Here is a 27,840-nt window from a genome sequence, read left to right as displayed (position 1 = left end):
CAGGCATATATTTTATACTGCTATAGTTTTACATAGCTGGGAGGCTACAAAGTAGGACTGCTAAGAGTTCATGTTTTTCAGGTATGTACAGTTCCTGTGTGCCTTTCATGATATGCCTCTTACTGAACAGCCCAGCTCTACCATTTTCCTCTATTACCTTGGTAATTCCTTCCAATTTTTAAATTCTCAGTCCATGTCTTTTCTTCTTAAAAACTTTCCCTGAGTTGGAAGCCTATGGTTCATGCAGGTAATCCTAGCTACTCAGGATCCTGAGATATGAGAATCATGACTCAAAATCAGCCTGGGCAGGAAAGTTCATGAGACTTTTATCTCCAGTAAAACACCAAAAAGCTGGAAGTAGAGCTGTGGCTCAAGGGGTAAAGTGCTAATATTGGGCAAAAGAAGCTCAAGTACATTTCCATGGCCCCAAGTTCAAGCCCTGAAACTGGCACGTGCACGTGCATGCGCGCGCAGACAGACAGACAGACACACACACACACACACACACACACACACACACACACACACACACACACACACACACACACACACACACATACAAACAAAACTTTCCCCTCACTTTCCAGAAGTTGTATACTACCCATACCCAGGTTTTCTTTCTGCTATATGAAAGTTTCATCAGACAAGGCAATGTATATTAATATTCTTTGAAAAGCCTGATATGTATCACCGTGCCCAGAATACAGTAGATAATCACTAAAGATGTGAAACTAAATAACTTGACTTGTCTTTCAAAATCCAGTACATGCTCCTATTTTGATATTGTTGTACAATTTATCACTATTTAGTATTTTCTTGCTTACTTGTCATTGCTTTGTGCACAACTGGTTTCTGCCACCAGAAATAATAAGCTCCCTAAGAGTGGGCTTGCTGTTTTTTTCAGGACTCTAACCATAATGTGTAAAAAAGAAATAGTGTTCAAGTGCCTAGAAAAAAGAAAGAAATGTGAGATAAAATTCTCAACCACATGGATTAGATGACTAGATGTAGGCTTTGTTTTCTTATACTAATAGCAAGTTCTTAAATGAATTACTCTATAGGTTCAGTGCCTTCAAGAAGAGATTAAATACTCAAGTTTCAATTAATCTTGTAATTTTAGTCATTTGAAGTTCCTAAAAAAATTTTTCACTCATTTGGAAGACCTATAAAAGCAAGTATAATTAAGTAATATGGAATATAAGTTTCTAAATCTAAAATAAAGCTATTTTTGCTAACTTTTACCTCTTTTTTCATTCTTTCTCATTTTCTTCTGAATTTCATTTACCCTCAGAGTGTAGGCTAATTAAGCATTTATATTATTATAGCAAATACTATTATCTAATATCCAAGTGGTTTGGTCATTAACATTAAATAATAATGGTATAACATAAGCCTGTAGCCAACATTAAAAATGGATAAGATCATATAACAATAATTACTGCAAAGCCCTAGCTAGTTATTTACTACTAATACATTTTAATTAAAATGTCATTCAGTAATTACTGAGCTGTTTCCTAAGGATCTTTAGGAGAAAGGTAGAGAGAGACAGAGACAGAAAGAGACAGAAGTAGAGAGAGTAATGTCTCCAAACTGCTTCTGTGGTTACATTTTGGATCAACCGTGTCTAAAAGTAACTATCACTCCTTCTTCAGACCTTACACAGTATTTTATTATATTATATTTCATATTTGACATATATAGCCGTGCATTAAATAAATCTATCTTGGGTACCTAAACTGTGGTTTTTGCATTCCATGTTCTGTATGTATAGGGAAAAACAACATATACGAGGTCAGCACTGCCTATCATTTTAGGTGTTCAGTAGGAACTTTAGAACAGTCTCCCTGGAGTTGGGAGGGACTCCTGTGAATCATTTAGATTTTATGTTATCAGTGTTTGCGATTAAAGGAAATCTTTAAGTAACAGAATGGCTGGATCCAGTTTGGTTTTGAGAGCAATCCTTCTGCCTATTTCTCAAAGGATTACTGCGCTGGAGAGGAAAGCATGGAGTACTGTCCTGGAGTACCAGGTCTAAAGCAGATGGAGAGTAGGGACAGGGAAGGATGGAATCCCAGACCTCTCTGAGGCCCAGCCTTCTGGGTGGTATTTGAGGTGAAAGGTAGAAGGTGAGGTTGTCTGCCTTTTCTGTCTTTAGGGTGCTGTCAGATGGTAAAGATATCATCTAAGACTGAGAATACAGAGCCTTCAACAGGTTCAGAGGAAAGCTGGCCTGGCTTAAAATATATTTCATTCATTTGGGGACCACTGGGAGTCTTTGGAAGTATCTGTAATAGTCTATTTGTAATAGTCTAGGATATGTGGATATATCTCCCATTTTTGGAGATCACTGGTGTATATGAGAAATAGAGGAAGCCTGGGAGATGGGGAGCGGAAAACCTGGATAAGGAAATAGTAGCCACCGTTATGACAGGACAACCAATTCAGAAACAGATCCAATATCTGTTTTGTGAACAGAACAGACTGTAACATTTATCTGTTAAACTTCAGTCTTGAGAGAGTTCATTGGGTACCTTCTCAAGACCTTTGTTTTCTTCAGCCCAGGCCTTTAGCTTCTTAGAATGTTAGTGGACAGCAATCTTCATCCAAAGTCTAATTAGCCACATGAGGGAAGAAAATTCGGGATAGAACTTTCTTTCTTTGAAGAAGTTACAGGTTATTATTGCCCTGAAACACACTGAAATTAATTTTCTAAAACCAAATTTTTCAAAAGGGCTATTGAGAGCCATTCTTTCCCCCAAGTTTAAGGCTAAATGCTATGCATCTTTAGGGTGACTTAGTCGTGTGCTGCTACTATTTTTCTGAAGGACAGAGGAATGGCGTTCTCCAAGAAATGGAGACGCTTAGAAGACTGACTTTCTCCCATCTACATACACATACAAGGGTGCAGGTGTGATCTGTGGCTTTGCAGGAATCTAGCTTCCTTCCCAAAAGTCAGTGTTCTTTCCAACATTTGTTAATCAATCAAAATTTCTTCCTAACATATCTTTAGGCTTCTCTAAAAAACAAAAAAGTAAGCCTGAGCCAGGGGTTGGTGGTTCATATCTGTAACCCTAGCTACTCAGGAATCTGAGATCTGAGAATGGTATTTCAAAGCCAGCCTGGGCAGAAAATCCATGAGACTCTTATCTCCAATTAACCACCAAAAAGCCTGAAGTGGAACTGTAGCTCGAGTGGTAGAGGGCTAACCTTGAGCATAAAAAAGCATGGGGACTGTGTCGAAGCCCTGAGTTCAAGTCCCAGATCTGGCACAAAAAAAAAAAAGAAAAAGAAGGGCTGGGAAGTTGGCTCAGTGGTATAGTGCTTGCCTCACATGCATGAGGCCCTGGGTTCAATTCTGTAGCATCACATAAGCAGAAAAAAGCAGGAAGTGGCACTGTGGCTCCAGTGGTAGGGCTCTAGCCTTGAGCCAAAGAGCTGAGGGACAGCACCTAGGCCCAGAGTTCAGCCTCCACAACCAACAAAAACAGAAAGAAAATAAGCCTGGTTATCAATATAGGCAGTAACTTGCTAGTACATGTAACTGCATTTCATAAAGGCAAAATGATGAAGAGATTATTAAACAACCAAAAGGCTTTGGTTGGCCTACCTGTTGATGACCTTCCATTACTACTCACCAAGCAATAGCTGGAGAGAGAAAACTATATATCAGTTTGGGATTTTAGGATGATTTTGTTGAAGGTCAAAGAAAGAAATTAATTACTTTGGAAAATCTCCAAGGAAAAAATTACCTATCCGAAATAAGGGATTTTGCTTTCTTTTGACTCAGTATTATTCAGAAATAGAAAGTGCTGAGATAAAATGTCAACATGATTTAACCTTATGCCAACTCCTTTCTGTGTGTGAATGTACATATGTGCATGTGCATGTGTGCACACATGTACTACCTTGTGTAAGTGAGGCATTTCAGATGAAACGGACATTGTTTAAGTAGACTCTAACAGCACATAACCAAAGCAAATACCTGCAATCGGCTTGTATGAATCAGGACCTAATCTATGGGTGTCAGGCCACTGTATATGACAACAGTCATCCATCCCATGCCCCCTTCCCCCTGCACACCACAGCTTAACATAGTGTCTTTCCCCAACACTCACGGTCCAAAGCCTAAGTAAGACTGTCAACTTCATCTATGGGCCATGTGCTGTTTTGAACAACTGAATGTTCTTTGTCTGCTTGAAAGGCAACGAAGGATGGTACTATTTTGTCCCTGACCTGCTTACTAATATACTCACTTTATGGTCACTGCTTTTCATGCAACCTCTAAGTCAGATAATAAGAGATGATGGAACTCTCTTCTTTACCAACTGTGGCTTAATTGTCCTTCCCAGCCCCAACGAAAACAGTGAATAAATGAGCACACGCTTATTGTTTTCACCTTTCCTGGTGAAGATACTCCCAAGCTAGACATTTATCACATTTTGAGGGAAAAGCAATTTTACCAAACTTCTTGTAAGATATTTGATGTCATAGATTCCCAGCCAGAAGAATTGGAGCAGCAGCACAGGATAAATAAGCATTGGAGGGTATGTTAGCCTAAAATAAATAAAAATACTTTGAGTATTGTGAGCTACTTGGTGTGTGTGTGTGTGTGTGTGTGTGTGTGTGTGTGTGTGTGTGTGTGTGTGTTGGTACTGGGGCTTGAACTTACAGCCTGAGTGCTTTCTCAAAGCTTTTTTGCTCAAGGCTTATGTTCTACCACTTGAGCCACAACTTTACTTCCAGCCTTTCTGGAATTAATTGAAGAAAAGCGTCTCATGGACTTTCCTGCCCTAGCTGGTTTAGAACCTCTATCCACAGATCTCCTGAGTAGGTAGGATTACAGGTTTGAGCCACCAGTGCTGGTTCTCAGTTTCAATTTAAATTTACCATTGAAAGAATATAGAAAAATACCAGGCATGGTGGTACATGCCTTTAAGTGCTATAATGCCAGCACTCAGGAAGCTGAGTCAAGGGAATCACAAGATCAAAGCCAGCCCAGGCCTGTCTCACAAAAAATAATAAGTAAGACACAGGCATGGTATTACTCATCTGAAATCCCAGCTATGCAGGAAGCACAGGTAGGTAGACTGTGGTCTAATCTGGCTGGCCAAAAGTGCAACATCCTATCTGAAAATGGAAAGAAATCACATCTGGGGATGTGGTTCAGATGCAAACAAGAGAAAGGCCCTTAGTTAATCAGGAACATACAGAGTAGATACAAATCTATGGCTCCACTCAGCACACACTGCCAGCCCTCCCTATCTCTTCCCTGTGCCCACTGCACCTTAGAAAATTAAGATCCTAATTTTTGGATACTGTCTTACTGGTTTCAGCCTTCAAAGTTATTTTCACAGGTTGTTGGAAATCATGATGGCCGTTAATGTATGTTTGTGTTCTGTTCTTTGCCAACTGTACTTAAAAGGCCTAGAGGGGCTGGGAAGATGGCCCTGTGGTGGAGTGCTTGCCTTGCATGCATGAGGCCCTGGGCTTCAGCAGCACATAAGCAGAAAAAGCCAGATTATGACTCCTGCTTTCACTGTATTTGAGGTCGGTATAATTTGTGGAGGGGAAGGGGAAAAACAAGTCGTTTAAATAAGGATACAGGTGGACCTGTTGCAACAATGAGAAGTACAAGTTGTCATGTCAAAAACGAACTTTACAACTTGTGGGGGGAGGAGGGTTGGGTGGGGGGGGTGGGAGGATGGGAAGGGTAAACAAAGGAGGAGGCTACAATGCTTGATAAGAAATGTACTCACTATCTTGCCCATGTAATTGTAACCCCTCTGTACAGTATTTTCACAATAAAAAAAATAAAAATTAAAAAAAGAAGTTTGTTCATGCCCCGGCCGTCGGTGGCTCACGCCTATAATCCTAGCTACTCAGGAGGCTGAGATCTGAGGATGGCGGTTCAAAGCCAGCCTGGGCAGAAAAGTCCGTGAGACTCTTATCTCCAATAAACCGGAAATGGCACTGTAGCCCAAGCGGTAGAGCACTTGCCATGAGTTGAAGAGCTGAAGGCGGGCAGCCAAGCCCAGAGTTCAAGCCCCACAACCCACAAAAAACAAAAACAAAAAAAAAAAAAACAAGAAAGAAAGAAGTTTGTTCATACAGATCATAAAATTCTAACCTTCTGAACTTTAGGAAACTTGTCTTCCTTTTCTTCCAGGGTCTTATGCTCTTTAGACAACTACTCCACTACTGAGCTACATCCCAGTCCCAATGTTTTAGTTTTTCATTTTACAATTCACTTTATTCCCAAAATGCTTACAAGTACCTACTGTCCTCACAGAAGTGAGTTTTTATTCAGAAACCCAACCTTTTATGGTATGAGGACTCCCCTAGTGTATTTTGTGGTAGGCACTGAGGAAAACTCATATGATACAATTGCAGAGAGTTTATAGTTATAGAAATAACTCTAAATAGAAATAACATCAACTATCCCTCTAGGGAGGAATGATGTACTCATTTTCATTCTCACTCTTCATGGCAGATGGTCAAAATGGAAACACCAGTGTGCTATGCTGAAATGTAAACGTTTAAACCCCTTTTTGAAAAACTCTCATGTTATAAAATCAAAATGTATCAAATAAAGGCCAAGTGAACTTTAAAAAAGAAAAAAAAGAAAAAAAAAAGAAAAAGCCAGAAGTGGCACTGTGGCTTAAATAGTAGAGTGCTAGCCTTGAGCTGAAGAGCTCAGGGATAGCACCCAGGCCCAGAGTTCAACTGTTAAAAATAAATAAGAAAGAAAGATAAACATACCGAGAAGCCTTTTGTTGTTGTTGTTAAACATGTATACAGAGTTGGCAATTGATGCTGAAATTTGTTAATGGCCCTTCCACAATTATACATGTGAAAGATAAGATAAAAAGATAAATAAATTGGGCTACCTAATTTTTATTAAAAAAAAAATAAATCTATGGCTCCATGGCTCAGGCCTGTAATCCTAGCTACTTAGGAGATCTGGGTTTGAAGCCAGCCTGGGCAGTTCATGAACCTCTATCTTCAATGAACTAGAAAAAGCCAGAAGTAGAGCTGAGTTCAAATGGCAGAGTGCTAGCCTTAAGCAAAAACAACACTCAAACCAAGTACAAGCCCCAGGACCAACACACACACACACACACACACACACACACACAAATCAGTATGTAAGATGATTCTTCATATCTGTTGTTTCTCATTCCTTTACTGCCAATAAACAAATATAAGATTGTTTCTCATCTCCTCACTCTTGGGAGGCTGTCAGTTCAGGGCCATGCTGAAAACTAAGACAGAAGAACTGTGGGTTGGCATTTGGCTGTGAACAAAATTGTGGGTATTACTTTCAACTCTCTTGACAATTATGGAAGACTGTTTAATTAAAAGATATTTATATTGCCCAGCTTCTACTTTTACCATGTGTGGGTAATTCCTTGCTCTTAGTTTAGATTCTCATTCATATTCTGCAGTCTAGAATACACATACAAGTGAGTCCTGACCCACTTTCCATGCTCTCAAACCACCATGGGGGCTGAGTTCATCTCCAGGCGCTCCCCTATCTTGGCCAAACCTGATGAGGACAAGAGGAGATATAACCCAGAACCATTCTCACATGTACATTGCATATGCATTCTCCCATCCTTTCGCCTGAGGAGACATTAATGGAAGGGATGACATGGATCAAGATGCATTAGATTCATAAACTGATGCATAAAGATACAAAAAGATACATAAAGATAATTTTTAAAAACTAAAGATCACAGCAGACTGGCTGGTAGCTCATGCTTATAATCCTAGCTACTCAGGAGGCTGACATTTGAGGATTGAGATTGAAAGCCAGCACAGGAAACTCTCATCTCCAATGAGCCAGCAAAAAGGTGGAGGTGGAGGTGTATGGATCAAGTAGTGTACTGCCAGTCTTGAGCAAAACAAACTAAGGGATAGTGCCCAGGACCTGAGTTGAACCCACAGTACAGACAAAACAAAATAAAATAAAGCCACTGTAATGAGAAGATAGAATCCAGGCTGGTTGTATCTGAGAACTTTGACTTAGAGCATAGCACTCATTTCTCTCAGAGTTAAAGCCCATGTTCTTGCAGTAACTTAAGAAACCCTACAGAAACGCTCCATTCCTATCTTCCCTCATCCCTGATTTTCCACTTTTTCCATCCTCCACCCACCTGTTCTTTTCCTGATTCATATCCCACAGCTTTGCTCCTGCTGATTCCTCTCCCTTAGAATTCTCTCACATTCTCCCTTAACCACGCCAACCCTGCTCAGAAAAGCCTTTTTTGAATTACCTGTTTACAGCTGAACTCTTGCCAGTGCTTCCCAGTATCTATTTCCTCTTTCATCATTCTCTATACTGCTTACCTCTGGTCCAGAAAATGTTTTTTCGCTTATTCTATTATCTGCTTTCCTCTACCAGAAACACTAAATGGGCATGAATTTTCCCTTTTGTCCTTTTTCTGTCCTCAGACTCTAGAAAAGTACTTAGCATATTGAAAGCACCAATAAATATTTAATGAATGGATTTATTTCATTGAGACCACATTTTTTTTGTTTTTGTTTTTGTTTCGGGGGGGAGGGGTTGTTGATATTGTTACTGTTCGTGCCAGTACTGGCACTTGAACTGAAGGCCTAGGTCCTGTACTCTAGCTTTTTCATTCAAGTCTGGCACTCAGCTACTTGAGTCACCCAGCCACTTCTGGCTTTTTTCTGGTTAATTAAAAATCAGAGCTTCACAGATTTCCTGTGGAGGCTAGTTTGGAACCACAATCCTCAGATCTCAGTCTCTTGAAGTCTCCTGAGTAGTTTGGATTACAGGTGTGAGCCACCAGCACCAAACCAGATACTATAGAACTTTACTTCTTTAAACACTAGTAATAACCCTGTTAAGAGGTTGTTTGAGTGTTGTTTTGTAGAAAAGAAAATTGAGGTACAAGTAAGTTGATTCAGTTGTACATTCTTCAGGAGTGGCAGAGCTCCTTCGTAGCCCTAACCCACAAGCCTTGCTAAGTAAATGAAAAATGTTCTGCATTTTCTGCTTTTTGTCCTCAGTATCCTATCCCACCATGGCCCAAATTAATTAGCCATGTTTGATATGGACCTGGCCATCACAATGCTGGCTTTCCACGTACTTCTTTGAAGTTTGAAGTTTTATTTGGTATGCAGAAGCCAATATTCAGGAAAAGAGCCTCAATATATATATATATATATAGTGTGTGTGTGTGTGTGTGTGTGTGTGTGTGTGTGTGTGACAAATCTACTTTTTGTGGAGGTAGGAAAAGGATCAGAATACAATGTGCAAACTTTAGAGCAAGCAACTATGGAAGACAGGCTGTGGAAGGGAGTTTCAAGTTCCTTGGATAAGCTATAAACTCTTCTTTCAAGTTCAAGATGTCATTCTTCCACTAGGTCTGCCACGACTGACTAAAAAGGCCTTGATACTACTGGGGAACAAGCTAACAGATATTTGCATTATTTGCATTCTCATTTTTGCAGCTAACTGTAGTTTATTGCAATGATGATTGAAAGAGTGTAATTAGAACTTCAAAGGAAGCATATCTCTTACCAGTTTTCCATTGAGTTGATACTTAGAGAATCTCTGTTGACATACTGTTGCCAAATAAAGATCCTGCTGGGTTTTCTTTAATTAATATAAGGGCCCGGTTATATTATTCCATTAATTTGTTTAAATAAATACTATTAAGGATCTTGAAAAATGTTTCCTCTTAAATATGCTAAACCTTCCCTCTTGTCCTCTCATTTCTGTCCTAAATTCACCTAGTAAATCCTCTTTTAATAAGTGGTATAAAAATAAGTTTTATAGCAGGTGCTGGTGGCTGATGCTTGTAATCCTAACTACTCAGGAGACTGAGATCTGAGGGTGTTAGTTTGAAGCCAGCCTGGGTACAAAAAGTCCTTGAGATGCTTATCTCCACCAAAAAGTCAGAAATGGAGCTATGGCTCAAGTGATGAAGTGCCAGCCTTGATTGAAAAAGCTAAGGAACAAATGCCTGGGCACTAGTTCAAGCCCAGGATCAGTATACATGCATGCATGCGCACATGCAAGAGCATAGACACACACATACACACACATACACACGTGTTTTAGCCAAACTTTTGTGGGATTATAAAAAAAAAAATGAGGAATGTCTTTGTGCTTTTAAATGGAAGTGGCGCTGTGGTAGAGCACTAGCCTTGAGCTGAAGAGCTGAGGGACAGCGCCCAGGCCCAGAGTTCAAGCCCTATGACTGAAAATAAATAAATAAAATAAGTTCTCATTGAAAGCATATTTACTGTGAAAATAAACAGAACAGCAGAATAGAAGTAAAAATGGGAACTTTCAACAGTATAAACAGTTTATACTTTAAATGAACTATCAGTACTGGATATATGAAGCTAGTCTTGAACACTATAGTAACTCAGATACTCTTGGGGGAGAGTGGCTTTCATGCCTGCCAAGCTATGAGCTAGGAAGCTCCCCATTTCCATAATCGACATAGAGCTTCAGACCTGATCATGGACAGGCTATGTGTCAGTGTCGTGTCCTCCTAGACACTTCAGGGTCTAGCCTGGGAAGGTAAGTAAGAACAAAAAATGCAAGTGCCAACCAGAGAGGTGAGATTGACCAAGACACATTGTGCTCGTATATAGATGTTAAATTGAAACCCCTTTGTGCAACTACTTAAAGGTAATTTTCTTAAAGACAAGTAAAAATAAAATAATTTTTAGAAAGGGGAAGTAAGAGTTGTTTCCTTATCAACCAAAAGAAGTTCCCAGATCTCTCCCTGTTTGAAGAAGAGAACTTACTTAAGTTCCTTGCTCATTGCAATCTTCAGTCTAATTGTTCTGTTCACTTAGCCAGTTGCAAATGCGCCTTGCATTTTTAAAATCTACATTTTACAAAGGGCCAACTTGATACTGAGCTGTCACTTTATATCGATTGAAGGAAGTATTCCATACTGCCTTAGAAATGGTAACAAGTAGTTTTGCCAATGCATGTCCTCCCTGGGCTAAACTCATACTAAATAGTTACTTTGCCTACAGGCTATTCCTTGTTAATAAGCTATAAAGTCAGCCAACATAGAGGTCTATAATACGATGGGTCTGATCACTTTGTGTGTAGAATGCTTTACTAGTTGTAATGGTGAATTTGTCATCCTCTCATATATCATTAGGTACAGGTCCTAGTCTCCAAATCTAAGGTCATTGTTGAACAGGAATAAGTTTCCAGACAACAAAGAGCAGATAAGCAGAAGAATTTCAAGTTCTTGTGACAGGGTAGATCCCTTTTACATGAAGTGATTTTCCAAACCGGTCCAGAGGATGGCAGTTTATCCTGTAGTGGAGGCTGTCACCCATCGGGGGTTGTTTGGCACTGGATGTCATCAAGACAAGTGGACAGTGCTGTAGTAAGATATGATGATGAGGTGGAATTGTTCAGTTACTGTATTTCAAGTACTATTCAAGCAAATAAGAGTGATAGTTTCTATACACGAGTCTTCTCTACCTAAGATATAGGGTAGATGTCATCCGATACAACAGGGAAGCTTCAAAAACAGGAATGAGGATCAGAAAGTAGAGCAGGTAATAATAAAGCAGAGTAGCAGATAGTGATAAAAACAGCAGATCCCCCTCTCGCATGCCCCCATCCCCATTCCTTAGATTCAGCTGTCAGGATATTTCATATTCCAATGAAAATAATAAGTATTTGCTATGTGCCATGACATACACTTAGAGATTAAAAAATTGGTATTTAAAACTACACAGGAAACTTCCTAAGTGGCTTCTCATTTTTTATAACTGTCTCAGGTTTTCTAAAGCCAGCCTTTTTTTCTTTTTTTCCTATTAATGGTACAGGGAATTGAACTCAGGGACCTGCACTTACTACGTATGCACACTACCATTTAAGTCACATCCCTACCTCTTTTGGCTTTTGTTATTTTCTAATAAGGTCTTGCATATATGCCTGGATCTCAGTTGGCCTGTTCATATGTCACGTACCTGGGATGATAGATGTGTGACACTGGGTCCATCTATTCATTGAGGTAGAGACTCATATGTATGACCAGGTTGGCCTTGAACCATGATCTTTCTGATCCCTTCCTTCTAAGTAGCTCGGATTACATATGAGAGCCACCAGCATCTGGCTGTTTGCAGTCTATTGTTAATGGTTCAAATGAACAACAGCCTGAAGATCTCATTAAATTAATTCAATATAAACTATGAGCAGGTCCTTCATCTTACTCAATTTCACAGTACACTTGATTTATAGCATTTCTAGTCCTGAATGATTTTTATGGATGACTAGAAACAATTAGATATGTAAGTAAATATCCTAGAAACAATTAGATGTTTAAGTAAATATCCTAGAATAATGACATATTTCATAATGGATATAATTATTTATGGAATTAATAAAATTATTAAAATAAATTAAGTTTCATATATTTGAAATTTCTTAGCAACCTACACATTCAGAATGGTAGAATACTTCAAATGTTTCTTCAATTTAAAAACTGTCATTAAATGGAATATTGTTACAGTACCACTGATGGATGTGCTTTGGGACCAGAGTCTTGATTACTATCATCAATTGCAATGAAAGCAACCGTGGGCTTTCTATTTGTGCTGGTATGTTCTGTTAATAGGATCCTCTGTCAGTTTTGGGTCTGAATTTTTGTCTCTTGTGGTTTTTTTGTGTGAGCTTATCTGACTCAATCACAACAGGTTCTGAAGGCTTTTGTTCATTCAGCACACATATAAGAGGAACAGAGAGACTTATGTGTTTTCCTACCTCTAAAAAATTACCAAAGCATATTTTTGCTTCCAGAGAGTATATTAGCACCAATAGCACATGTTATAGTAATGGGAAGAATATGTAATCTGGGGTAATAAAATGCACTTTGGTATTTATAAAGAAAAATAATCATGGGCAGGAGAGGAAGGAGACAAATCTAGGCTTTTAGTCAAAATGGTTTCTGTTTTGTTAGGTCTGGAAGGAAGGTGATATGGGGAAATCATGGGGATTTCTCCTTCTGCCGATGGCATATGCCCCACGATAAAGCTTTTAGAGGATGGGAGTAAAAAAGACAGTATGTGCTTCCTGCTGCACTTCAACACTACTGGCCCATTGCCTGTTTTCCTCTGAAATCTATGATTTAAAGCTAGCAGCAGAATACAACTCTGACAACCCAGTGTCTGAGATTCAAGGTTTGGCTTGTCCAAGACAAGTTTCTGCTTTCCTCATAACTGAATAAATAAAACATATTGTTTCTGCTTGGTCTTTGGGAGTTCCATCTGCTCCAAAGCCCATCATATTTCAGGAGCTACATGGAGGCTGAGATTTGAGGATTGCAGTTTGAAACCAGCCAGGGCAGGGAAGTCAAATGAGACTCTTATCTCCAATTAACCAACAAGAAGCTGGAAGTCAAGCTGTGGCTCAAGTGGTAGCTCACCAGCCTTCAGTGAAAAAGCTAAGAATGCAAGGCTCTGAATTCAAGTCCCAATAACAGCACAATAATTGTGGAGGGAGTGGCTCTGGGTTAGGTGGTAGAGTAATTGCCTTGAGCTGAAGAGCTCAGAGACAACACCCAGACTCAGAGTTCAAGCCCCACAACTGACAAAAAAAAAAAAAAAATTGTGGAACACAATGAATCTCTTTCACTCTTTTTCTCCCTTCTCTTTTTCCTTCCCTCCCTCCCTCTTTCCCTCTTTCTTACCTCTTTAGCTGGTTTTAAAGAACAATGGGATATAAAAAATAATCTATCATTCTAATAAAAAGAGAAAATATCAAATGACCTTAGAGGAAAATAAAATTGGCCAATGGTATAAATGATAGGAGGTAAATTCACTGATTACTGAGATTAACCAAAATAAGCTCACACAGAACAGATACTTTGCAGTAGGAAGGAAAAAAGCTATTCACCCTTGTATTGCAATTAGTGTCAATACAGTTAAGTAGGCACCAAAAAAAATCACTGGCCAATTAACTTATTCCAATTTTTTTCCCATCTAGCTAACTCTTTTTCAGAATTTGTAATTTAATAGATTAATATAATTGTGCTAATGGGGTTTTGCTGAACTTGAAGTCATGCAATGAAAGTAAATTCAGTATTCAGTGTGGCTTGTGCCCATAGAGGAATAAGAACACTGGGTTATCAGTTTCTCAAGCAACATCACATGGGCAGGACCATGACACCTCATTTTGTGAGTTTTCTGCATGTAGGATTTAAACAGATGGAGGATGTAGAACATAGTATTCCTATTGATATTCTTTGTGTTTATGGTATTTGATATACACTTGTAAAGTGAATCCCTGGGAAACAGAACATCTGTAAATAAACTAAATCTGGGCAATTTAAAACCATGCAAATATGGTAAATGAAATAGAACCCAAAGGATATGTCATTCAGCTAGCACCAGTGGCTTACACCTGTAATCCTAGCTGAATAGGAGTGGATGATTTGAGGATTGCAGTTCAAAGCCAGCCAGGACAGGAACGTTCCTGAGACTTTTATCTCCAATTAACCAGCAGAAAGCCAAACCCAGAGCTGTGGTTCAAGTGGTAGAACTTTAGCTTTGAACAAAAAAGCTAAAGGACAGTTTCTAGGATCTGAGTTCAAGTCCCAGTACTGGCACCAAATAAAAAGAGTATCTGTCAGTAAAAGAGCAATTTATTCAATTCCAAGAAAAGGCAAGCTGTGAAGCTGGAGAAATAAATCCCAAAAATGAAAGTAAAAAGTTCTGAGAGTTTTTCCAAGAGCTTGTCTAATCCTGATCTGACTCCACCTCTCAGCAGTGCAGAAGTCATCCTAAGTTTTGTCACAGATGTCTACCTGAGCCCACAGGAAAATATCAGTAATAGAAGAACAGGAGAACATAAAGGTTGCTTTATAGTTCATGTGGCTAGGATGTACAAGTTTCTAGAGCCCAGAGACTTAGCTATGGATCAAAATACATCATTCACTTTAAGAAATTCATTAATTTTAAGAAATTAAATTTTTTTAAAGTAACAACTTTTAATATTAAACTTGTATAAATAAGAAAGACCCATTAGTTTTTCATGTTTTATTATTACAAAACCAAAAGATGGTGTCTCATGTCTGTAATCCTAGGTATTCAAGAGGCTGGGATCTGAGAACTGAGGGTCAAAGCCAACCTCAGGCAGAAAAGTCCATGAGATTCTCATCTGCAATTAGCCACCAGAAAGAGCCAGAAATAGAGATGTTGCTCAATGGTAGAGCGTTAACCTTGAATGAAAAAGCCAAGCATGAGTTCAAGTCCCAGTACCAGAAAAACAAAACAAAAAGATTGGGCAGAAGTATAGCTGGGAGTAGAGTGCTTACTTAGCATGAGAAAGGCCCTGGCTTGAATCCCCAGCACAAAAGTAGTATATAATAAAGTAAGACAGGCATGGCTACTAAGGAGGATCATAGTTCAAAGCCAGCAGGGCAGGAAAAGTCCAGGAGACTCTTATTTCCAATTAACCAGCAAAAAGCCAGAAGTAGAGCTGTAGCTCCAGTAGTGGAACACTAACTTTGAACATAAAAGCTCAGGGTTAGCACCAAGGCTCTGGGTTCAAGCCCCAGGAACAATCTGGTAGCAGTATTAAATTATCTGTCATATAATTTGAGGGAAAGTTTACATAGTTCTTTGGAGCAAGAATCTATAGGTTAATGAGAAGTAGACAAGTTAGTAGTTGGACTCAAGCTAGGTTTAGTTTCACTTAGTTTGAAGGCTTTTTTGATACTTCCATTTTGATCTGATATAAGGCTTTCAGTTACATTTCTGAATTGATCTTATTAATTGATAATCATTTGAGAACTTATTTGAGAAATAAATTACTTCTCAAAATCATAGCAAAATAGATTAGCTGAGCTCAGTTCAAGGTACAGCCACCTATTTCCAATGGTTCCATCTTAGAGTTTATGATTCACAGGTTTAATTCCAACCTTGCTGTATTCATATAATATAAGCTTCAATATATAAGCCTCAACCCAATTAAAGTATGATTAAGCTTTGAGTGGGGGAGAAGGGAAACTCCCATCCCAATGGAGGAAAGAGGGACCAAGAGTGAGCACTGCCAATGTGGGTTCCTCCACAGAGGACACCACTGTATATTGGTCTCATGTCAGATTTTACCTGGGGCAGGTGAAGGGTGAGGCCTCTGATATCCTGCATCCATGAGCTGTGACAACAAACACCATCATAGAAGGGACCACTTGGTGGCCACTTCACAAGGCAGATTGGCACCCACCATCCTTGAATTATCATTGCCTCCCACTGGGAGCCCACTTAGGCTGGACTTCTGTGTAAAAGTAGGGATGGCCCACTGTGGCCAGCTTGTAGAGCGATTCTTCTCCCTGAGAAGATGTATGCACTTCCTGCCCTGACCCAGGGGAATTTAACCTGTGACCCCCAAGGCCTGATCTTTCCTTGGAAACAAGATATAAATTGGTCATTTGGAATTTTGTGTTTTTTTTCTCAAATTTCCCCATTTCTTATATATTTCTCAAGAACGTCAAGGACAAGTGGACATTATCATACATGTAGAATTAAATAAATTACTTCATGTTTTTCAGAAGTATCTTTTTACTATGCATCTATATACTGATGTATATGGTGTCCTGGGCCTTGAACTCAGGGCCTCACATTGTCACTCAGCTTTTTTGCTGAAGGCTGAAGCTCCAACACTTGAGCAACATCTCCACTTTTGGCTTTTTGCTAGTTAATTGAAGATAAAAGTCTCATGAATGGACCTGGGAAGGTGGCTCAGTGGTAGAGCGCTTGCCTTGCATGTATTAGGCCCTGGGTTCGATTCCTCAGCACCACATAAGCAGAAAAAAAAATAGCTGGAAGTGGCGCTGTGGCTCAAGTGGTAGAGCTCTAGCCTTGAACTGAAGAGCTGAGGGACAGCGCTCAGGCCCAGAGTTCAGGACCCACGACCGGACTCCAAAAAAAAAAAAAAAAGTCTCATGAATGGGCTGACTTTGAACCTAATTGTCTCAGCTTCCTAACTAGTTGGATTTCAGGCATGAGCTACCAGTGCTCAGACAAGGCTACTTATCTTTTAACAGGCAAGAAAAAATGAATGGATGAAACATGCATAGAGAAATTTCAAGAATCAACTAGCCAAATGAGGGAAGATACAAAAGAAACAAAAAAAATCACATGGTACATTACAAGTACATTAAAAACAACATCAAGAAAGATAAAACCACTTATGTCTCTATCTTGAGGTATAACCCGTTTTCACAGTATTTGATTCCGTTGCCCCGAATCTTGTATATACATTTTTCTACTTTGAGGAGAGGAAGGGAAATAACAAAATGTTGAAATAAGATTACAGGATGACCCATTTACAACTTTGGCGGGGCAGGGAGTTGCATAGGTGTGGAGGGAAGGCATGGTAGGGGAAAAACAAAGGAGGAGGTAACAATGCTCAATAGGAAATGTACTTATTACCTTACTCATGTAACTGTAACCCCTCTGTACAGTATCTTTACAATAAAAATATATATCAAAAAAAGAGGGAAGATCTACAGAGGCACAATTGCCATCCCTGTCTCCTTGTGTCTGCTAGCTGATCAGGGGAAACTCTAAGATTCCTGGCTTCAAAACATTCCTAAGCATTGTTTCCCAAGACAGGAAGCCTCAGTGCCCCCTTCAAACCTTGTTCTACCTGTCCTCCTCCTCATACGCCCTCTCCATAGTGTGTGATAAGCAGCCTAGAAAGTTCTGTCACTGGCTCCCCACCTCTTCCATACAGGCTTGATTCTAAAAGTGTCCAAGTATCTTCACATCCAGGGACAAACATCGCCTTCAGGAAAGCCGTTTATTCTTCCTTCAATACATTAATAGTATATAAATCTTAACAGTATTAATACTATTAATACTATTTATATTAAAATGTTAAAATATTAATAATGCTATAGTATGCAATGTTAATTATGTGTAATATAAAATTATTATGATGACTGATATTACTGTTTATATGTAATTGTTATTATTAATTTCACATTATTATATTGATACAACAGTAATATAGTCATATACTGCCATATTATTAATGTAATATTATATTATTAATAGAATAGATAATATGGTTAATAGTATAACATTAAAAGCTAGATTGGTGTCCTATAAATGATGGCTATTAAGTTTTATGAGGAATTTTTCTCCTTTTCAAAGAGATAGCATATTAAAATATGATCTACTTATATACATTTTTTCCACATTCTGATGTAAGTGGAGAACCAAATCTAGATCTTGATTGCATTTCCTTCATGCGTGCTATCCTGGTAGAAGCTTCCAAAATTAGCAAGAATTACAACTGGGACTCATCTGACTGATGTCTTTCTTTGCAACTTACAGCACAATTTACCTCACATGTTCTTTTCCTACTAGTGTTTTGTGAGGAGGCATGCTGGCTTGCTCACTTTATACTGCTTTAACTATGTGCACAAAAAAGAAACAGCAAAAATAGCTGCAAATTGATTGTGTTGGTTGTCTGAATAAGAGCAGTTGTTTCAGTTTTATATATCTAATTAGCCACTGCTCTTCAAGCACTGTTGCAAATGTCATGGGGTTTGTAATGTCATTGGTTCATCTTCACAAAAGTGCTATTCGATGGCATAAAACTAAAATTTAAAAAAAAACAATTAGTTGCAGCAGACAACTTGTAAATTAGACAAAGGTCACTGTGTTTTAAATGAACAGTGCTGTTAATGGAAGAACAACAAGAATATGTGCTTTTAGGCACTGTGAATTTGTAACTGCTCCCCCAAATCAATTAATCTTTATCTAAAAACACTTAACTAGCCAGAGAACAAAATTAGTTCATGAACAGAATTTGGAAATGTTAGGGCAGTACTGGGCTTAAACTCAGGTCCTCTCACTTTTACTTGGTATTTTTTACTTAGGGCTGGTGTTGTACTACTTGAACCATACCTCTGCTTTTAGACTTATTGCTGGTTCATTAGACAGAAGAATCCAATAGACTTTCCCGCCCAGGCTGACATAGAATTGTGATCTTCAGATCTCAGCCTCCCGAGTAGCTAGGATTACAGGTGTGAGCATCAGCACCTGGCAAGTCCCTAGATAGAATTACAATTCTCAAAAGATATAGCGCAGTCATATTGATCAAGGAGATATTGGCACAGGCATAAGGGAAAAGACTTTCTTAGCATGGGTAAAAGCAGTTTAATGTTACATAAGGAGTCTCAGTAGCATACTACTAAAATTCAGGAGTTGCTCTACCTCTGCCTTTTAGGGTTCTAAACTTCTATAGGTGAGTTTTTCAGTCTTTAAGAAGAATAGGGCCTCTAGGCTTTGGTAACTCATGCCTATAATCCTAGCTACTTGGGAGGCTGAGACCTGAGTATCATAGTTCACACCAGCCCAGGCAGCAAAGTCCATGAGACTCTTTTTTTTTTAAGTTGGAATCATTTTTATCCTGAGTCCTATACTGCACAACATTTATGTAATTGTAAACTTTTTTTTATTGTGAAAATACAGAGGGGTTACAATTACATGGGCAAGATAATGAGTACATTTCTTATCAAGCTTATCTCCATTTACCTTCAGAAAACTAGAAGTGAAGTTGTGGCTTAAAGTGATACAGTACTAACTTTGAGCAAAAAGAGCTCAGGGACAGTGACTAGGCCCCAAGTTCAAGCCCCATAACCAAAAAAGGAATAGGAGTAGGGAAAGTATAAAGAATAAAGAAGAAATACTGTGCCAAGCGGCAGTGGCTCATGCCTGTAATCCTAGCTACTCAGGAGGCTGAGATCGGAGGATCGAGGTTCAAAGCCAGCCCATCAGGAAAGTCCATGAAACTCTTTTCTCCAATAACCACCAGAAAACTAGAAGTGGTGCTGTGGCTCAAGCGGTAGAGCTCTTGCCTTGAGCTGAAGTGCTGAGGGACAACACCCAAGCCCAGAGTTCAAGCCCCATGACAGACAAAAAAATAAATAAATACTGTAATTCCATCAAACACTGGATAAATTTGGCCAAAGTATACTATATGCATGCATGACAACAATATCAAACTAGACTTTGTTTAACTAATATACACTAATTGAAATGAGAGACAAGAAAATGACCATTGCCTTTGGTTCTGTGGCCGGGGGGGGGGGGGGGGGGGGGGGGGTGGCCTGCCAAAGCCAAGCTTCTAGAGGCTTCAGTAGGAAAGGAGTGAACCTTTATTGTTATTTTTCTAAGTAGATCAAGTACTTTCAATGTCATCCACTAATCTCTTCAGCGGTTATTTAAGTAGAATTCAACTAGAACCAGAGAACTAATTCATCCTGAGGTGCAGCACCAAAGGCACCAGAATTTGTCTTGTGGTTGCCCAGACAGCCTTAGAACCATCTGTTTTCTGATCATTTCAATTGATCGCCACAGACTTTTAACTTATTTGAAAATAAAGTAAGGAGACTTCTTTCAAAAGGTGATTGAGAGATCACCACTAAGGCAACCACAGTGAGATCAGACCCCAAACTTGCACAACTCATTTCCTTTCGGCTACATCTATCCATGGCTTTGCCGCTCGTTTCTCAAGTTTTATTTGCACACTTTGGCAAGTGTGTGGGTACTTAGTTCTGCACAATTTTATCACATGTGGAGATTTGTATAGTGAACAGGACAGTCAACATACTCCACAATTCCATTGATCTTCCTCTTCTTTCTCCTCCTCCTCTTCTTTTTCTTCTCCCTTCATTCCTTTTGTCCTCCTCTTATTTTTCTTCTTCCTTCCTTCCCTCTCTCCTTTTTCTCCCTCTCCTCCTCCTCCTCCTCCTGTTCTTCTTCCTTTTCCTCCTCTTCCTCTTCCTCCTTTTTCATGTTGGTATTAGAGCCTGTCACTCTCAATTAGCTTTTCTCACTCAAGGCAGAGCTCTACCACTTGAGCCACATTTCCAATCCCAGATTTTTGCTGGCTAATTGGAGATAAGAGTTTCACAGCTTTTCTGAACAAGTTTGGTTTACTTCTTACCATGATCCTCACATCTCAGCACCCCAAGTAGCTAGGCTAGGATTAAAGCACCCAACATAAGTTGTACTTTTTTGGGGGGGGGGGGTCATGAACTCTGGGCCTGGGTGCTGTCCCTGAGTTCTTCAGCTCAAGGCTCTACACTTGAGCCACAGCACCACTTCCAGTTTTATGGTGGTTAATTTGAGATAAGAGACTCCTGGACTTTCCTACCAGGGCTGGCTTTAAACCACCATCTTCAGATCTCAGCCTCCTGAGTAGCTAGGATTACAGGCATGAGCCACTGGTACCTGGCATAAGTTGAACTTTTATACCCAAATCTCCTTCGCCTTCCTATTTGCTCATCCCTCCCCACCACCAGCCCAACCCCACGAATCATTTATCTCACTTCTAATCACATTTCTTTAAATTTCACCTTGGTTCATTCCAAGAAATGTGATGTAAATGATACATAGTCTATTGAGATTGGTTTTTAATCACACAGCATAATTCCCTAGCAGTTTATCCAAGTTGTTGTGTAAATAACCATGTAAGTTAAATGGTATCCCATGGCATGGATTTACCATGCACAGCTTGTCTAATATCTTTATGATCCAAGTTGTTTTCATTATAAACTAATATTCTACAAACATTCATGTACAGGTTTTTATGAAAGTGTATGTTTTTATTTCTGTAGCATGAATGCCCCAGAGTATAATAGCTGAGTTCTAGGGAAATCATAGGTTTAACTTTACAAGAAATTTCCAGACTTTAAGAGGGTCTGTGTAATTTTATTGCTGACCTCGTTTTTTCTATTCTTTTTTTTTCACTTTCACCATTGAGATTACTGTGTAGCAATATCTCATCATGGTTTTGATTTGCTTTTCCAGATGTCAAATATCTTTTCATATGCTTATCTGATATCTATATATTCCCATCTTAGATGGATGTAAACACATTTATTTGTATATATACATCTATATCCATTTAGATACCAATTCTATAATTGAATTTTGTTTTTTAACTGTTGAATTCTAGATGTTCATTATATTTTCTAGATGCTAGAGCTCTGTCAAATATGTGGTTTGCAAATATTCTCTCCAAGTTTGTGATTTGTCTTTTCATGCTCTATACATGGGTTTTCATAGAGCAAAAGTTTCTCTAATTTTGCTGGAATCCAAATGTTCCTTTTATTATTTGTGCTTTTGGTGTCAGGTGTAAGAACACTTTGCGTGGTCAAAATACCTAAAATTTTTCTGCACTTTTCACTACATGTTTTATTATTTTAAGTTTAATATTTAAAATGCACAATCTTTGTAAATGATTTTTATGAAAGGTGTGAGATAGAAATTAGAATTCTTTGATGTTTTGCCTTCTTTTCTTGGTCCCTCCCTCCATACCTCTCTCTCTCTCTCTCTCTCTCTCTCTCTTGCCTATGATATCAAATGATCAAATTTCTCTAGGATTCATTGTTGAAAAGCTACTTTCTTTTTTTTATTGTGAAAATACTGTACAGAGGGGTTACAATTACATGGTCAAGATAATGAATACATTTCTTATCAAGCATTGTAGCCTCCTCCTTTGTTTCCCCTTCCTATCCCTTCCCATCCTCCCCCCGCCCCCCCCCCACCCAATCCTCCTCCCTCCCCCAAAGTTATAAAGTTTGTTTTCAACATAACGAGTGTACATCTCATTGTTGCAATGAGTCCGCCTGTATCCCTTTTTAAACAATTTTTTTTTCCCTTCCCCTCCACAAATTGGACCAACATCAAATACAGTAAAAGCAGGGGTTATACCGTGTGGGAGGGACATATAAAGCAACAAAGAAATAATCTTATAAATGTGTTAGAAACAATCGCATGAAAGAAAAAAAAACATTTGAATACATATCTTAGGGTTCATTTCCCTAACATCAACTTATCTGACTTTTTCTGCTTGACTCAGACATACACTATTTATTGCAAATAAGGGAAACCATGGGACCTATGTTTCTTTGAGCCTGGCTTACTTCACTTAATATAATTTTTTCCAACTCTTTCCATTTCCTAACAAATAGGGTAATGTCATTCTTTCTGATGGAGGCATAGAATTCCATTGTGTATATATACCAAATTTTCCTGATCCATTCATCTACTGAGGGGCATCTGGGTTGGTTCCATATCTTACCTATAGTAAGTAAATAATGCTGCAATAAACATAGTTGTGCTGGTAGCTTTAGTGTGGTCTTGTTTGTGAACATTTGGGTAAATGCCCAAAAGTGAGATTGCTGGGTCATAGGGGAGCTCTATGTGGAGTCTTTTGAGGAACTTCAAGCTACTTTCTTTACTGAATTATTTGTGTACATTAACAGAAATAAGTTAAGCATGTTTATATGGGTCTATCCCTGAATTTCGTAGTCTAAGCCACTGTTCTATATGTCTATCCTCTAACAACAACATAAATTCTTAGTCCTAACTATTTAGGCCTAATTATTTGCTAAAGCAATTACTTCAATTTTTTTCTTTCCACACAGATTCTAGATTAAGTTGTTTTGTATCTCCAGAAAGCTTTATTGAAGCCAAATAATTAAGATTAGGGACTCAGTTTTAGCCCATACTCTGGAGCATTTTTGGGCAAGAATGCAAAGCATAAGTTTTAGCTGTCCTTACACTTTCAGATTAGTTAAAACTAACTGGACCTGATGTTACCATGCTTAGGGGCCATGCTGAACACAGTTATCTTGCTTTCATGTCCTTAAAATCTATGTAACTTCAGATATGGGGCTCACAAATGATGATGTAACCTTGGTTCTTTAGATAATGTAAAATAAATCTAGTTTTATTTTCTCTCCAAAAATAAAGCTTTACTGAGGAATTTCCTTAAACCTCCAGACCAATTTGGAATGCATAACATCTTTGTTATGTTGAATCTTCCAACTTATGAACCCAGTGCTTCTTCTCACCAATCTAGGTCTTCTCTTATTTCTTTAATGGGTATTTGGTAATTTTCAGCACTTATAAGTACATGTCTTGATAAGTATGTCTTATTTTGATTTTGAATTGCTGAAAATAAAATTGTAGTTTCAACATGCTCATTGTTAGTAGACAGAAACATGATTGACTTTTTCATGCTGATCATTTATCCTTCAACTAAACTCACTAATTAGTTCTCACAGCATATTCATGGGTTCCTTGGGATTTTATCTCTAGACAGTATTACCATCAGCAACTTTTTTTGAAGAATGAAAAGAAAAATTACACCAAGAAAAAACAATCTGTTGTTGTTGAGTAGAATGTTCTGGGTCTATCAATCAGTTCTCCACAAGTGACCACGGTACTCAACTGTTCTGTGAAAGTTCTGCTTTCCCTTCCACAACTACCACAGCAGTCCTGAGAAGGGACAGTCCTGAAGGTCATAAACACAGCTGCACATTTCTCTCTCTACTTCTCTCTGCTTCTCTTTTCAGCATTATCAGTTTTGTTTCATGACAAAAGTGTGTTGACATTTTCCCCTAATCTCTTTCAAAAACAAAAAGCACTCAGCATATTTCTGAACATTAAGCAGTAAACAACTGGCAGACCTACTTTAGCCTACCTCACTGTAACAAAGAAATATTTTAATGGCCTTAATATACTTTTCTCCTACACCATGGCTATACATATATACATATATATGTTATGTATATGCCTTTCTCTCTCTCTGTCTCTCTGTCTCTCTGTCTCTCTCTCTCTCTCTCTCTCTCTCTCTCTCTCTCTCTATATATATATATATATATATATATATATATCCTTGTCAATTTTCATAAGAAAGAAACAGCAATGCCTGTGGGTAGAATCTACATGTTTTCATGGGTATCATTCACAGCATACCCCTCTCAACTAAAGTGTCAAATATGATGATATAAGTAGGAGATATTAAAAAAAAAAGACCTGCCACTAAGCCAGGTTGGTGCCAGATACAGACATACATAGACATTTGGAAAAATGTGCTGGAATGAAAAATGGTGAGCTTGCTGGGCAGTGGTGGTTCACGGCTTGCACCTGTAATCTTAGCTACTTATAAAGCCATGATCTGAGGATTGAGGTTGAGCTCTGGCACAAATGATAGAGCACTATCCTTGAACAAGAAAGCTAAGAGAGTGCCAAGGACCTGAGTTCAAGCCCTAATACCAGAACATGCACACACATACACACACACACACACACACACACACACACACACACACACATGTACACATGCACGAACAGAGGATCTCATATCTTGGCACTCCAATAATATTCAATAAATGAATAGACTCAACTACTTAGGTATGCATTCAAAACAAAGCTGAAACTGAATCTCTGAGGTGGGCACAATGACCATTTAGTTATGCCTGCATGGATGAGTCTTGTAGGCAGATTTAAGTTACAGTGAGTAGGCAGAGAATTTGTTCCCCATCATGAGAAATATTCACAGATGCCATAGTAGAGATTAGAGGTGATGTTTTTACTAAGTACTTCAAAGTGAGGCATACCATCACACATGTTACTAAAGAATCAGATATGTCCCTGAATCTTGAAACCAAATGCCATTTTTACAAGTTTGGTTACCTTTTTCTTGCAAGAGTGGAGTAAGAGAGTGAGGAATGGATGGAAATTTTTACTGTCTCTATTTCTATATTCTTTATACTTTCTGTATTTTACTTGGTATATTCCATATACTATGTTCTTCATACATAAAAATATTTGACTTCATTTCTGTGTTGTGTGGAAGCTTTAATAAAGCTCAAGTATCACTTTTCCAATTAAGCCATTACAATTAAAATCCAGTTCATAAACTGCACTCTATATGACACACACTGAGTTGATCCCACTTTGAAAAACAAGTTATTTTTAAAACAAAACCAATTTTAATAAACTCTAGACCTGTCCCTATAGGGACAAATGACTATGCTAAGCTCACTCCAGAGAGACTTTCCTTTTCCAAATTCTGTTTGGTTTCCATTCAATGACTGACTATTTAATGAGCCACTTTTAGCTGGCCTTTCCCCAAGGTTCACTCACAACTCTTCCTAAATCATCTCTAAGTCATTTTGCTGGCGCAGGTGTTGTTGCTCAGGAAGCTGTGGCCAAAGGGCAGCAGTATAATTAACAGGCTTCAAATCCAAAGTTGCAGGTCTCACTTCTGGCAACAGAGAAATGTGCCACATCATGGTAAATGCATCTGAAACCTGTTGTTTTATAAGGAGATTTTTGACACTGTAATGACAAAACAGTATAATTCTAAATATTTACTTCTTTTTCTCTGAGAACAACTCTACTACAGCTCTTCTTCCTGCTTTTTGGTGGTTAATTGGTGATAAAGGTTTATAGACTTAACTGCTTCAGCTGGCTTCAAACCTTGATCCTCAGATCTCAGCTCCCTGAGTAGCTAGTATTACAGGCATGAACCACTGGTGGCCGGCCCTGAAAACAGTTCTGTCATTACATACAATATGAAGCTCTGACTTCCATAGAATTTGCAATTATATTTAAGGGTCTACCCATTTCATCTCAGATCTTTCTTGTTATTGAATAGCTAAACTCAACTATACACACTATATATTGCTCATGAGAGACTATTAATTAGGCCATGTACTTGGTACTGAAAGCAACAGGTTTGGAATGAGTCAGTAACTTGAAGAGAAATCTCATTCCATGACAGGAAATGTAGTTATGATGAGGTTTTGATATTCATCAGTTTCAGTTTGACTTGATCAAGAAATATTTTTAACCTGCCAGGTGCTTCTGGCTCATGCCTGTAATCCTAGCTACTCAGCAAGCTTAGATCTGAAAATTGAGGTTCAAGTGGTAGAGTGCCAGCCTTGAGTGAAAAACGCCAATGGATAGGGCCTGGGCCCTGAGTTCGAGCCTTAGTATCAGCACCAAAAATAAAAAGAGTTGTTCTTACCTGTAGACATTAACCACTAGATTGTCTTAAGCAAAGTGTGTGAATGCCCCTATTCACAGACTTTCTTACTAAGATTTGCTCTATAATACTTCTCTCTGACATATCCTATCTGATGTTGTAGGAGTTCGTGATGATTGTCGTCTTTGGTTTGGAGTTCATCATTCGAATCTGGTCTGCAGGTTGCTGTTGTCGGTACAGAGGATGGCAAGGAAGATTGAGGTTTGCTCGAAAGCCCTTCTGTGTTATAGGTGACTATCAAATTTCCAGATATATGGATTTATGACACTGCATACTTTTCTTCTGTCTCCTTATTGCAAAGTTTGATCAATCTTACAGTCTAACATCCATGAGTACTCATCAAGCACTTTTGTGTTTTGAAAGTCTCGACTCAATCCTTACCACAACACTATGAATACTTTTATCATCCCCATTTTACAAATAAAGAAGCTGAGGCAAATACAGGCACAGTAAGTTACCAAAGTCTTATATGTAGTAAAGTGATGGAGCTGGAATTAGAGCCAGGTAATCTTTCTCTAAAACACTATTTATGTCAATTAAGATTCTGAGAGACATGGTTCCTCTGGGTTACCCTGAATTAGAAAAGCATCAACTCCAGTAAGTATAAGCACAGTATTGCTTTAGATTGATAATAGAATTAAACTACTGTATCAAAAATAAGTGCCAGAATATTTGTTAATCACTTGTAGAAAACTAAATCTAGATCCTTATATATCAGCCTGCGCCAGAATCAACTCCAAATGGATCAAAGACCTCAGAGTCAAAGCAGACACTCTGAAAACATTACAGGATGGAATAGGAGAAACCCTAGGTCTCTTTGGTACAGGCTGAAATTTTCTTAATAGAGACCCAGAAACACAACAAATCAAAGAAAGGTTGGACAAATGGGATTGCATGAAATTGCAGAGCTTCTGCATGGCAAAGGACATAGCTAGCAAGATCAATAGAAAGCCCACAGATTG

At 38.6% G+C, this 27,840-nt stretch overlaps 1 protein-coding gene across 1 annotated transcript in view; it reads left to right on the top strand.

The window, feature by feature from the left end:
- The window catches only part of Kcnq5 (potassium voltage-gated channel subfamily Q member 5), a 541,548-nt gene that overhangs the window by 376,446 nt on the left and 137,262 nt on the right, over positions 1 to 27,840 (top strand). Inside the window, exon 3 of the mRNA XM_042687131.1 lies at positions 26,982 to 27,108. Within this exon, the coding sequence (XP_042543065.1) occupies positions 26,982 to 27,108 (127 nt within the window). The remainder of the gene's footprint in view (positions 1 to 26,981; positions 27,109 to 27,840) is intronic.

The sequence above is a fragment of the Dipodomys spectabilis genome, unplaced genomic scaffold, assembly GCF_019054845.1.
Source record: "Dipodomys spectabilis isolate Male_0828 unplaced genomic scaffold, ASM1905484v1 ptg000102l, whole genome shotgun sequence".
In the NCBI taxonomy this organism is placed as follows: Eukaryota; Metazoa; Chordata; class Mammalia; order Rodentia; family Heteromyidae; genus Dipodomys; species Dipodomys spectabilis.
This window is presented reverse-complemented; position numbering and strand designations above follow the sequence as displayed.